The sequence below is a fragment of the Eschscholzia californica genome, unplaced genomic scaffold, assembly GCF_041429995.1.
Source record: "Eschscholzia californica isolate CP2 unplaced genomic scaffold, dmEscCali1.0.p SCAF_5, whole genome shotgun sequence".
In the NCBI taxonomy this organism is placed as follows: Eukaryota; Viridiplantae; Streptophyta; class Magnoliopsida; order Ranunculales; family Papaveraceae; genus Eschscholzia; species Eschscholzia californica.
The window spans coordinates 5,006,066-5,020,246 of NW_028238472.1; the positions used below are offsets into that span (position 1 = coordinate 5,006,066).

At 36.4% G+C, this 14,181-nt stretch overlaps 2 protein-coding genes across 2 annotated transcripts; both read left to right on the forward strand.

The window, feature by feature from the left end:
* Positions 1-412: 412 nt before the first annotated feature.
* Positions 413-5,548, forward strand: LOC147536484 (uncharacterized). The gene is made up of 3 exons (XM_086642650.1): positions 413-1,257; positions 4,778-4,895; positions 4,985-5,548. The coding sequence occupies exons 1-3, from the start codon at positions 437-439 to the stop codon at positions 5,228-5,230; spliced, it is 1,185 nt and encodes a 394-aa protein (XP_086498776.1). The 5' UTR covers positions 413-436; the 3' UTR covers positions 5,231-5,548.
* Positions 5,549-7,985: 2,437 nt separating this feature from the next.
* On the forward strand, positions 7,986-11,340 carry LOC147536485 (BES1/BZR1 homolog protein 4-like). The gene is made up of 2 exons (XM_086642651.1): positions 7,986-8,512; positions 10,162-11,340. The coding sequence occupies exons 1-2, from the start codon at positions 8,297-8,299 to the stop codon at positions 11,011-11,013; spliced, it is 1,068 nt and encodes a 355-aa protein (XP_086498777.1). The 5' UTR covers positions 7,986-8,296; the 3' UTR covers positions 11,014-11,340.
* Positions 11,341-14,181: the final 2,841 nt, after the last annotated feature.

Sequence of the window (14,181 nt, forward strand, 5' to 3'; positions counted from 1 at the left end):
CAATTCACAGATCGTAATCCATGAGAAGCAGAATAATCCTAGTTCATGAGAAATCTCAATGATTGACTTTAATTTTGTATTCATTCACTTTTAGGAATTGTAAATTGGGAGTGTAGAAAGTTGTATCTAGCTACTAAACAGTTTTAGTTTTGAATGAATTTTTTTATTTGTTCATTAGTGACTGACGCCGGTTTGTCCGACTATCAAAACGGTCACGAACGGTCACTTTGTTGGAGAAAAATCTGAAATATCCGTCTGTTTTGTCCGGATGTCCGAGTGGACGCTTGCGAATTGTCCCCGTTCCGCCCGAACTGGCCCAGTTAATGTCCCTTTCCCGCCCGTCCGGACCGATTCCCACCCCTAGTTGAGCGTCAGTCGACTGGGGTTGTCTTAAACCCAAACAACCCTACTCTCTATTTTCAAATGAGCTTCTTCCATGGCTTACTTCTCGACTTTCATCAGAACCTTTCGATCTCACAACTTCCATTCATTTCTCAAACACCAAAACACATCACACTTTCTCTCACTACAAACCCCACTCCATGAATCTCTCTCTAGAATTACTTCATCATTTCCATCTTCAATTTTTCAGAGAAGTTTCTCAGTCACTGAAGAAAGAATCGGAATCGAATCGACCGATTCTAAGAACAGTGAATCAGTTGAACCGATAAGAAAATCAGAGAAGAAGAAGAAGAAGAAGCCTTTAGATGTTTTGTTTAAAGAAGCGGTTGGATTAAGTGAAGAAATTGAAACTTCTTCATCATCTTCAGACGATGAAGATGAATCAAAGAAAGAAATTCATGAACTGAAGAAGAAATTGAAGGATTTAGAAAGAGAAATCAGAAATTTAAAGAGGGGAAATTTCAGAGTTAATAGAAAGAACAATAGAAAGGAGAAAGAACAAGAAGAAGGTGAAATTTCGGTATTAGAATCTAAACCTAATAGTTTGTATTCAGCTTTTACTAATAAATCAAACAGATTAGATTCTGTAGTAGATAGAAATTCTAAGAAGATATCTGATAAACCAGTGGAGATGGTTCAAGTTCCTAATAGATCATTAGGTTTAAAGCCATTTAAGGAGCTTTCACCTGAGATTGTTTTACTAGCTAATTGTTTATATGATGAAGGATACTTAAAGAAAGCTAATTTCTTGCCACCAAATAAGTTGGAATTGAGTCGTTTTTCGACGTTTTATTCCCGGGATTTCTTAAGATCTGCTGCTGAGAAGTTTGGGCAGGATCATCAGGATATCGTAAAGTAAGAACCCTAACCCTCCTAAATTATTTATGATTGCTTGTCTTATGTACTAGTGATAGAAAACGCAAATGCTGTACTTATCAAGTTTTAGGAAACATGTTGAAAGCGCCTTGAATATGGTTCGATGTCTAACCTGATTTACGACTTGAAAAACCGTTCTATTTAATTATGTTTGCCTAATCTTACAAGGGGTTGTTATTAATGTAAAGTGGTATCCTAAAGTCCGCTTTGACGCGGCTCAGTGTGAGCTAGCTACAAATACTAAAACACTCGAGAAACTTTGGAATCCTGTTCTTTTATCCGTTCACGTAAAATTATTGCACCATTGTTTGCCCTGGAGCAGGTCTCACTAACTGAACCACGTAAATCTCTTGTGTTTTTGTGATTGCTTACTCCCTTTATTGCTTTTCTTGGTTTGAGTGTCTTAGTCATAACAAAACGTTTGAAGTTGGAATCTTTAGTGAACGATACATCTCCAAAACAGAATAGATATAGTTTATTTACCAATTGGGTGAATTCCGTTTTGGCTCACAATTTGTGACCAACTCACAGTTATGGCCCCCCAAGGGTAAAAGAAAATTCAATTTTTTTCCAGAAGTACCTTGGGGGCCAAAATGGAATCAAATCTCAAAAGCTTCAAAACCATTAAAGCCACACCTCATCTCTCTTTTCCCTGTATAAAGTTGGTAGCTTGATGTTAGCGAGTTAATTATAGCACTCAGTAATTTTAGTGTTTAAGGTGTGTTATAGCATTATGCGTTTATGTGTTAGCCAAACATTTTCTTAGAGTTGTCTTTTGAAACTTTACTAAGTGAAGAAGAGCCGTAAGTATGAGTCCAATCTCAACATGGATGAGTAGGTGTCTAGATCACCTCGAAGATAGGTTCATGTTTAATTAGGGTTGGGTATCTTAGTATCCATCCTTTACCTAAAATAATGTAGGGTTTACTTGTTTAGTGTCCAGGTTGGAATAAGAATAGGGTTTTGTTAATATGTTACAAGGAAGCAAAGGCTTCTGAAGAGAAAAAATATAAAATTATGGTAGTCAAAACCAAGGAATGAAATGTCGAAAAGTTTCGGTCGAAATGACCGAAATTTTTCGGTTTTTCAATATAGGTATACAGAAATACATATACATAAGTTTCGTGTAAGATTTCGCTCGAAATCATCGAAATTTCGCTCGAAATCAATTTAGGATACTTACTTTCAGTTGTTCTTCATTTTTCTAGTTTAATCTTCATTTTTCTTCACTGTTTCTTCTCAGATCTTCAAGAAATCCTTTCATTTCTTCTTAACAAGTAGTTTATCTCATATTACAGGTGAAGATTCATCAAGAAATTGGGGTTTTTAGGGTTGATTTTGATAGAAATCTAGAGAGAGAGAGAGAGAGAGCATGTCGGCTGGAAAAGAATACGATTTGGGTTTTAGGGTTTTTTAGGTTTAAATGATAATTTATAAAGGCGCCCCTCTTTACAGTAAAAGGTGCCTGCTTCACTCACAAGGGATGCGCTTTTAATACTTATAGAGGGCGCCCTTAACACTCCTTTGGGATGTCTCACATCATTTCTAAATTTTCTAATATTTACCCCCTACTATAACGGCTTCAAGTTATCTTTTTCGAAGTCAGCCCCTGGTATTATAGTTTTATTATAGATTAACCCTAAACTTAACGAATTTTGTCACAAACCCGTCAATTATTTTTCAAGTTTATCCCGTATTTCATGTTAGAGTCAAGACTACATATTTTTCATACTTAGTTATGGTTGAAAGTCTTGTTATGCACAACTAAATCACATTTATATCATTTCCGTAGATTTGTTAAATTTCCACACTGACCGAAACGTTTCCACGAAACGTTTCCAGTTTTGGGCCGACCGAAATTTCCACCGAAACCGAAGTTTCATTCCTTGGTCAAAACACCATCATGAAGTTAGGTCCTCTGAAGTACAAAATCGGATTCAATAGAACCTTTTTTAGGCTCGAAGGCTTCAATATGTTTAGACAAAATAATATATTTTTTAGGGCATTATAGAGGCATCCTAAGAGTTCATATACATAGGAATTGGTCGTAACATTCTAGGTTTTAATTACTATTATAGATTCATAGACTTAGGAGAATATGCTATTCAAACTGCTTCTTTTTGTATTTTTTTTTCGGACACTGCTGTTGGATATTCAGTCACTATAGGGGTACAAGGTAATACTTTTACTTATAGCTTTTTGTACTGCCAGATATATTGTTAGGACCACAAATACTAGTCTAAATGTTTTGTATATAATGTAACAATTAATGATCAAAATTCGAAAAGTAAAAAAATTTAAGTATACATTGGAATCCATTTGTGTTCACGCGAACTTTTGAAGGGAGAGACTGGGAGATGATAAGTGACATAGATATTACAAATGGTAGTATTGTAGCAGATTCAGAAGCATTACGAACTAACAACGTAAGTCATACTAATAACCGTGATTATTTTTCAAAAAAAAAATACTAATAACCGTGATCAAGCAATTATGAGGGAGACCTCGATAAATACCAACTAAGCTTTACGAACTAAACGTAAGTTCATAACATGAATGAATAAAGAACTACATTATCTGCCCATGTATAGGGCTTGGCTACTATGTTTCCACCTTTTAGGCTCTTCTCTTTAAACCCTGAAAATAGATAACATCCTCCTTTAAACTATAATTGTTATGTCCCTTTTGCTGCTATGGTGGCTGATTCTGCTGTTGCTGTTCTAGGAGTTGTTCTTGCTGGTGAGCTAGCTGCTGTTGGTGCCATTGTTTCTTACCAAACAATGAACCTCTATGTCCCGCATTGACATGCTCAGGCAAGAGATGAAGAAAATCTCCATAAGATGTCAAACAACTTCGAAGTTTTGGTAAAACGAGCCTCCTAATTCACAAGCCACTAGAACAGTTTTTTATCTCTCTAGTTTTTCTTCTTTGATTGGAAACTTCGAGAATTGTGGTGCGCTTCTTGGTCTTAAAATGGTTGGATATTCTTCACATTTTCCGTAGCAGTACCTATAGTTTAACAAACTCTAATCCGTATAAACCATAAGTAATAAGTAAATTAACCTGATGCTGATAACTGTATAATGATAATACTTAAGCAACTACTTGACTGCATATGTTGGCTTGGTCACATTAGATAGGATATAAGTGGGTGTTATTTCAAGGGTTACTATGTGATCAATACTATGCGCTATGCATGATAATTACTACTAGACTTTACCATGTTCCAGTGATCTCTCCAAGTAGTTATCGTACTAGAATTTGGTACTTGGTTTAAATTTCAAACTCGTGTTATAAATTAATCATCACGAGAAGGTTATTAGATTTTTCATGGTATTGTCTCGATGTGAAATGTCATTCTATGGGATTTTGAATTTTCACACGCTTGTTCTTTATGCACCTTTTTGTTCCATTTTCTGTTGTTAGGCAATCAAACTGAAATGATATCCGTCTTTTTGTTGCCTTTAGTTCCTTTAACATTTGAATCCTGATATTGCAGAAGCTTGTCGAAAGATGATTTGAAAAGGGTTGCACTTTTTGGTTGCCCTTCTGTTGATAAGAGCACTGCGTTTGCGGCAAAAAGACTACGCAGTTTTTTCTACATCGCAGAAGATCTGGTAAGCCAACTCCCTAAACAAATCACTTTTCTCCTTGCGCTTTGTCGGCCGGGTCTAATATTCTGTTTTCCTTATTGTCTTGTCATTAGGTATGTCGACCTTGCAAATTGAATAGTTCTTGCAAAGTTGTGAACCAAAGATTATGGAGGAAAATGGACGAGTTAAGTTTAGTTGATGTGATGAGAGTGCTAACTTTATACGGGTTGGAGTTAGTTCCAACACCACTGGAAATACCCGACGAAATAAAAAATTCCGTCAATAAATTACTTCGAGAGGTGGTTAATTCTATTCAACTTGGGGATACTACTCACGACGAACAAGATTTAGGTGCTTGAGGTATACCAAGATTCAATATACTTGCATTGTTTTGCTGACAAGTATTCGACTTCTCTTTTCATTTAGGAATGCTTCCATCTTACATATGCTTCTGCTAATTGGCGATTACGGTCATTTATTTATACTGCGAGAATTTGGCTAAAATGTTGTTTATTTTCTCATATAGTTCCTTGAAAAAGAAATCGTAGAGGAAGAATAGTAGTAATTGATTCTTTTATGGGACAAAAATAGTAAAATTGTGCAATGTTTGTATGATTTCGTAATGGTTATTGAAGGAAGGCTCCATTTTTGGCTTCTGTCCTCTACTGTTCTTTTCAGTTTACTTTTTAAGGTTTTGTATTTCTCTTGTTGGTGTGAAATTGGTATAAGATTGGATTTTCGTTCCTTGACATCCAAATGCACCATTGTATGTGGTGTCAATGTTGGTAGGGCCAAATTGGGTAAACCCGTCTTGAGCTTTAGGTGTCCATGGGCCGCCTCAGGGTTGGGCCGAATGGGAGTGGAAAAATGTCTAAGAATCCGAAATCCGTCATTGACACTAGAGTCCGTAGGAGCCCATGGACACTTGAAATCTGATGGCGGGTCTAACTAGGTCGACCCAATCAAATAAACGGGTCGGACTTAAGTTTTGCAGTATTACCTAACATCCCGACCGAATTCAACCTGTTAATATTTGATGACATCACCCGTTTACTAAATATTAACCATTTAAGAATTTAAGAGTACGAAGGGAACAAAAGTGGTCACATAGTAAAAGAACATCACATATTCGGATGATTTTCATTTATAATGTTTGAATTTTTCTTCCTTAAGCTCAAGTAATCTACTAGGTTTTGGTATTGATGCATTCATATCGAAAACGTCTGAAAGTCTTTTTGGATAGTATAATCTTGAGTCTGGCCTCTCCATATCTATAAACTTGAAATATGTAAATGGATTTTGGAAAGGATTTTTGAGTGAGAGGCCCAAAAAATGGAGGGTAAATAAGCATTACCCCCAGCCCAAAAAAAAAAATTAGAACCCAGTCCAAATTGTCAGGACAGCTCACAGTTTTCTGGTTTTTATTTTATTTATCCCTCTTTTACCCCTCCACGGGAAAGTTCTGTGTTTTCTGACAATCTGACGGACGACAGCGAAGCAATTAATTCCCCGTACATGACGTCATGTCAGAGAAACATTCAGATTTTCTGAAAATTCAAAAATGGCGCCATTTTTTGACGAAATTTCAGCCAAATTTTTTGGATCCCTCCCATTATATTTTGTTTCAACTCCTTCTTTCTTCTTATTTATACATCCAAAAATCTTCTTCATCATTCTTATTTTGTTGTTCACATTTTATCTTCTTCATCTCTTTCAATCTCTAAAAACATAAATTTTCTTTTCTTTCTCTCTCTAAAAGTTTTATTTTCTTATTTTTGGATGTTCATCATTCTTTTTTGTTTCACATTTTATTTTCTTCATCTCTTTCAATCTCTAAAAACATCAATTTTCTGTTCTTACTCTCTCTAAAAGTTTTATGTTCTCATTTTTGGGTGTTCATCATTCTTATTTTGTTTCACATTTTATCTTCTTCATCTCTTTCAATCTCTAAAAACATTAAAGTTTTCTGTCTTTCTCTCTCTAAAAGTTTTATGTTCTTATTTTTCTTCTTCATCACTCTTATTTGTTTCACATTTTATCTTCTTCATCTCTAAAAACATCAAAGTACATAACCAAATGTCCAGTGCACAGAACCATTTCCGGTACAGGAGAAAATTCCCAGTTCAAAAGTGTCCAGTACTAAACCAAATGGCCAGTACATAGAACAATTCCCGGTGCACAAGAAAATTCCCCAGTACAAAAATGTCTAGTACATAACCAAATGACGTGTACACAGAACAATTCCCGGTACACAAGAAAATTTCCAATACAAAAATTTCTAGTACATAACCAAATGGCTTGTACACAGAACAATTCCCGGTACACAAGAAAATTTCCAGTACAAAAATGTGTAGTACATATCTAAAAAATGACCAGTACACTAAATAGTTCCCGGTACACAAGAAAATTTCTTTATACAAATCAATGAAATACTACAAAAAATGAAGAAATTTGTTGAGATTGGAAAGAGATCAGAAATAAATCTGGAAAAAAAAAAAAACGAAATTTGTTGAGATTGGAGAGAGAAATATGTGTGGGAGAAAATAAAAAAGAAATAAGAAATAAATCTGGAAAAAAGAACGAAAATGGCAAGTTGGTAAATTTTGTAATGGCAATTCTGTAAATTCGTGGAAAGTACAAGGGTTAATGTCAGGTGCGTCAGACTAGTTTTCAAAAAAATTCGCATTTCTCGGGAATTTTTCGGTGGCAATTTTGTGAATTTATGGAAAGTACACAGTCTGATGGGAGGCGTGTCAGATTATTTGTCAGAAATTTTCGAGTTTCCCGGGAATTTTTCGATGGTCGTTTCGTAAATTTCAAAAAGAAGAAGGGTGTTTCGGAAATTCCACCCCTAGCCTGACTTTTTTGGACCTGCCCCTCATTCTTTATCTGCAGTTGGCCTGATACATATTGTTGGGCTGATTTTGGGCCTTTTGCCCAAGCCAACTAGAAATTGTATAACAATCTGTCCGAACTATGACTAAACGAAAATAATCGAACCGATCCGAAGAGGGAGTAAGTTCGTTGGTCACCCACCAGTCAAACTGATTCCCGCCCCTACCTAAACAATGGGTTACTACATCAGTCAAACTTGAGCTCTGCCTTCTTCAGCAAAGTTCACGTGAAACACTAATCCCTTAACTGAAAACGCAACCCATAGTGGCAATACCGTAATTCCATCAAAACAAATACACTTTTTTAGTCATTTCAAAAATTCAACTATTTAAGCTCATCCTTCTTCTTCAATCCACTCATTTTAAAAAACCCTCAATTTTACCTTTTCCGAGCTCTGGTTCGCCGGAATTCCAAATTCCGACCGATTTCCGACTTAGAAAAGCTTCGGATCTACACAATTTATGAATTCTCCGATCAAATTTTGACAATTTGCAAATTGATCAGCCAATTTTGATTTAAAAAGAGAAGAAATGACTTCAGGAACGAGACTTCCGACATGGAAAGAGAGAGAAAATAACAGAAGAAGAGAGAGAAGGAGAAGAGCAATAGCAGCTAAAATCTTTTCTGGTTTAAGAATGTACGGAAATTATAAACTTCGAAAGCATTGTGATAATAATGAAGTCTTGAAAGCTCTTTGTGATGAAGCTGGTTGGATTGTTGAAGAAGATGGAACTACTTACAGAAAGGTACTATTACTAAACACTTCAATTTCTCATATTTTAATCACTAATTTAGTTCATTTGTTCTTTCAAATTCCCCAATTATTAGGTTTTTCTATACTGATTTCTATAATTTTAGTGTGGATTGTTAGAAATTGCATATCTGATCTTCAAATCAACTTGTTTAAATCAATAAAATCGATTTATTTTCATGATTTTGCTAACATGAATGGAAGTTCAAGTGAATTTTTAGGGTAGAATTGTTTGATTCAGTTTCTTTACTTCAATTTCTTGTTTAGGGTTTTTTTTTAGTTCTTGGTGTGAGTTAGTTTAGATCTATTTGACTGAACTTTTTACTTTTGATTTTTTGTTTTTTTTTATTAGATGCCTCTGAATTTTTTAGATTCTCTGTTTTTTTTTCTGGTAAAGATAACTGATTTCTATCATCTCCTTGATTCTTGATTTTGGAGTCACCTCTAGTTTCAGCATCTTCCGTATATGAAAATTACCTTTTTTGTCAAGGGTATTTTGGGAATTAATGGAAGATGTTGGTTAAAATATCCCTTGTTTTATTTTATGTATGTATACTTTTAAGGGTATTTTGGTAAGGGAAAAAGCTGGGTGGGTGGGGGTGCTTATAAGCTTTATTATTGTTCTTTTTGATAAAGTAAGGGAAAAGATTTCAAAGGACAGTTTGATTCCATATGAATGGAAAATCGGTCGGGAAAAAGCTCTGTAGTGAGGAGTTACTTTTCTATAGTTCATTGGGTTTTGGGAAGTTTTAGAGCATCACCTCGTAGTGTTATTGGCGCTTTCGCAATATTGGCGTTCCCCGTATTCTAGAAAATGGTTAAAAGTGCCCCTCTCAAGATAGACGCTCTTTCACTTAAAATCAGTGTACTCAGAGCGGTTTGCTTACAAAATTAGCTCGACTCCACCGATTCCAAATTCGGTTGGTTCACACTCATTTTGTAGTTGAGTCTACCGTTGCTACTGATTACAACTCAAATTGGTGGATAGAGGCCAAATTTTATTACAAATTTGTGCTAAGTCCACTTATTTCAACACCAGAACATTTGAGTTGAATTCGGCGGACCTTGAGCGAAATTTTGCAAAATTTGGCCCGAGTCCACCGATTTTGAGGCCATGTAACCTAATGTTGTTAAACATCATTTTGTAGTCTGAAATTTCTGGCAAAGAATTAGATTTAAACACATTGGTGTTAGTATTAACGGAGATAGATAACTTAAACTGCGGCCTTCTAAAAACTTCGATAGCACCATCTACACAAATAAATAAACGAACTAATCCCAAGGTAATGAAGGTATGTAACATATCTTCTAATATGGTGAATGCCCTTAAAGAATTTCAATTCATATCTGCTAAAGGTAGGTTTTCTTTAGAATAATCTACTCGGTACAATCTTTGGCGATATTTATACAAATTAGGCAATTAGCCTTGCTCAACCCATACATAAAATAGGCTACATAATCAAGCCCCCTCACACTAGAAATCCTTGGTGCTCCTGCATTTGAGTGCTCGGTAGTAGTAGACATGTCGAGTTCCATGTTACTTAATAGTGTCTTTGGAGTGCTTTTCTTTTGTTCTTCTTATATGCCTCGTAACATTTCGTTATTAAAACTCAATATTTAAGTAATTGTGTCTTTAATTTCCAGGGATGCAAGCCAGTTGAGCGAATGGATATGGTAGGCGGATCTGCTTCTTCGTCATACAACCCGAGTCCATGTATTTCCTACAACCCAAGCCCATGTGCTTCGTACAACCCAAGCCCCTGTGCTTCGTACAACCCAAGTCCAGCTTCCTCCTCGTTCCAGAGCCCAGCATCATCTTCTTATGCTGCCAATGCCAACACAAACATCGATGGAAATTCACTCATCCCATGGCTAAAAAACCTCTCATATTCAGCCTCATCCTCTAAACTACCCCATCTCTACATACCAAGTGGTTCTATTAGTGCTCCAGTAACCCCTCCACCGAGTTCTCCAACTGGTCGTTCTACTCGAATGAAGTCCGACTGGGAGGACCTGAAAATTAATGGGCCAGCTTGGGGTGGACATCGTTACTCCTTTTTACCCGCTTCCACTCCACCAAGCCCAGGACGCCAAGTTGTTCCTGACTCAGGATGGCTTGCAGGAATCAAGCTCCCAACAGGCGGTTCTTCCTCACCCACATTTAGTCTTGTGTCATCTAGTCCATTCGGATTCAAAGAAGAGGCAATAGCCGGAGGCGGATCACGTACGTGGACACCAGGTCAGAGCGGAACATCTTCACCTGTCATGGCTGGATCACGTATGTGGACACCAGGTCAGAGCGGAACATCTTCACCTGTCATGGTTGGAGCTTCTCATCTTGCAGTTGATGTTCCAATGACTGATATGGCTTCAGATGAGTTTGCATTTGGTAGTAACTCAGCAGGATTAGTAAAAGCTTGGGAAGGAGAGAGAATCCATGAAGATAGTGGATCAGATGATTTAGAGCTTACTCTTGGGACCTCAAGAACTAGGTAAAATGGTGACCAATCTATCTACGACCAGTCGTAAAACGAAATATTCGTTTCTATCTCTCCGTTTTGGCTGTGAGTGGATATGGTTGTGTTGTTTGTTGTTGGTAAAAGTAAGAGAAAGTTTGTTGTTGCTTTTAGAATGTAGGGTGTTCAAATGTAGTTGAAATCTGGGGGGGGGGGGGGGGGAAGGATAAATGGGTGGATCTGAAGTATCTAAGCGAAGATTAATGTGGAAGATGAGGGAGAGAGAATTGAAATATGAGTTTTTCTTCCTACTTTGTTATCTGTATTTTGCCTTCGAATTTATAAAAAAGTTGATGGTGTTTATCCATTTCTTCATCTTTTTGTTCTTCGGGTATTATGAAAATCAAATAACGAGATCTTCCTGTCTACAGGGGTACACTTTTTAGTGTCTTTCTGAAATAAATACAGAGATCGCCTTATAGATTTTTATGTTTAAAAATCTCACTATTTTGGAGAACGATTAAAAGGAAAAATAATACAATTTAAAACAGAGATTGATTAGAAGGTTAGAGAGAGAAAGTCGAGTCGAGTTGTCTCTTTCCTTAAGACAGTGAACAACCCGGTAAGCACTTCAGTTTTTTTAAAGCGTGCGAACTTCGAACAAGCAGTAAGAACGACAGATGAAAGTGACTTCTTAAAACTCTAAATGCTAAAAAATTTCGTGTTTTGTTTGCTGGATTCTGTTTGGTATTTATAGAAACATTGGTGACACTTCACACAGGTGCCTATAGACGAATGGATGATTTCCAATAGTCATATTTGACTGTTGGCTTTCGGGTGCCATCTTGACCGTCAGATCTCAACGAATCTATCTTAAGGACGCCAAACATTTTGACAGTCGGATCAAATCTATGATCGTAAAATGAAAGGTTCCAATCGCTTCTGGCGAAAGTGCGTGCGGGTGCCCAAAACGCCCACACCGCGCGTGCGCAGTTTGCGTGGTGACCACGTAAGTCACTTTTTCATTTCAATGGAAATACCATACATATCTTACATATTTAACCACTAACTTCACAAATTTATTCAATGTTATATTATATGTGGCTGCCCATAAAGATATTAGAGATCAAGTGGCTATGGGACTTTGGTAGCGGCCCACATAATCCCCTATAAGCTTCTCAAGGATAAGATGGGAGAAAACTTGAGGTGTTGTTGTTGGGCGAGTCACTAGGATGACAAGCATGAGGTGCCTACATCAATTAGGCCTTACCATCTTTATGCTCCATGTTGCCCATGCAGGCCTTTTTGATATAAACATTCTAATTTAAGTTCTTCACATAAATGATGGCGGATCACAATCAGGGCCACTGAGCGTCTGTAAAGAGGTTCATTATTTCCTTCGCAAAGTCTTCTCTAATTGTTTGGCCTCTAGATGGGCTTCGATTTCAAGCTTCCAAGTAATATAGTTTTTTCCCGATAAGTCAAGGGCTGTAAAATCAACACTTGTTATAGTCGACATATTGAACTTGAAAATTTACTAATTACCTGTAAATTTTAACAGTCTATTTGAATTGAATGAATTCTCCTCGGTTGGTTAGAGCGTCGTGCTGATAACGTATTGTGATTATACCCAAAGAAGAGAGATAATTTAAATAATAAAACACTTAAATAAACAAACTCTATTTTCTTATAAATGTATAAATATATTATTCTCAACTCAACTTACATTCACAACTTATGAGAGAAATGGTGTATTTATAGCAAGACCTGCATGAACAACGTGGAGCATAAAGATGGTAAGGCCTAATTGATGTAGGCACCTCATGCTTGTCATCCTAGTGACTCACCCAACAACACCACCTCAAGTATATCATATTGTAGACCGTTGAAGTTTTACATCACTAGTACTAGATATCTACACTCTGTACTCTTTTTCCTTCGTCCAGATTTTATCCCAACGAGTTTTTCTGGCAAGGTTTTAACGAGGCAGCATTTTGCGTATCCCGCGCCACTCAAGATCTCTATTGTTCAGATTTTATCCCACAAGATTTTATTGAGACAGTCATGCGCGTAATGGTCATTCAAGGGGGAGTGTTATATTATATGTGGCTGCCCATAAAGATATTAGAGATCAAGTTGCTATAGGACTTTGGTAGTGGCCCACATAATCCCCTATAAGCTTCTCAAGGATAAGATGGGAGAAAACTTGAGATGGTGTTGTTGGGTGAGTCACTAGGATGACAAGCATGAGGTGCCTACATCAATTAGGCCTTACCATCTTTATGCTCCACGTTGCCCATGCTGGTCTTGCTATAAATACACCATTTCTCTCATAAGTTTTGAATGTAAGTTGAGTTGAGAATAATATACTCATACATTTATAAGAAAACAGAGTTTGTTTATTTAAGTGTTTTATTATTTAAATTATCTCTCTTCTTTGGGTATAATTCTTTATCGCTTGAATTAAATGTAACTTTATTATTGGGCTAAGTAAGGGAACAAGTCTTTTTTTTGTTGAAAAAGTGAGGGTACAAGTCAAGTGCTATCAACTAAGAGGGTGTTTGATTTTATAGCACTGAATGCTAAAATAGTATTCTGATGTAGATTGTTGTGGAAGCGTTAAAGTAATGGAATACACCATTAAAAGTATGATAAAATAACTAAATAAACTGATAAAATAACGAATAAAACGATAAACTTGATTAATAATAAACTCGGTTGATAATATTCTCAGATCTAAAATAAAGATAGACTCAACTTCATTTTATAGGGCTTAAATATTTCTTTATACTTGAACTAGGAAATAAATAACTTCTAAACTCTTCTTGGTAACTATTAACCTAAATAGACTTCTAAAAATAAGGAAACTTCCTAAAACTTGAACTCTGTAGAAACTTGTCAAATAACCTCACTTGACCTTGGTCGTGTGTGGACGACTGACCCATTATGTAGATGGTCGCCATCATACTCGTCTTCTTTCCAGAAGGTTCGCCCCGAACCTTTCGTTAAGGTTGATGTTACCACATACGACGATATCAACAAGGCGACCCTTAACTCCCATTTGGTACGAACGAAGTCGAAAATTTGAAGAAGACAAATATGGCCTAAATTACCAAGTAAAATCTGAAACCAATGATGCCAAGAGTCTCCCAAAAATAATAATACTGAATAAAAGGCTCATAAGTTACGACATCTCCCATCATCTTGT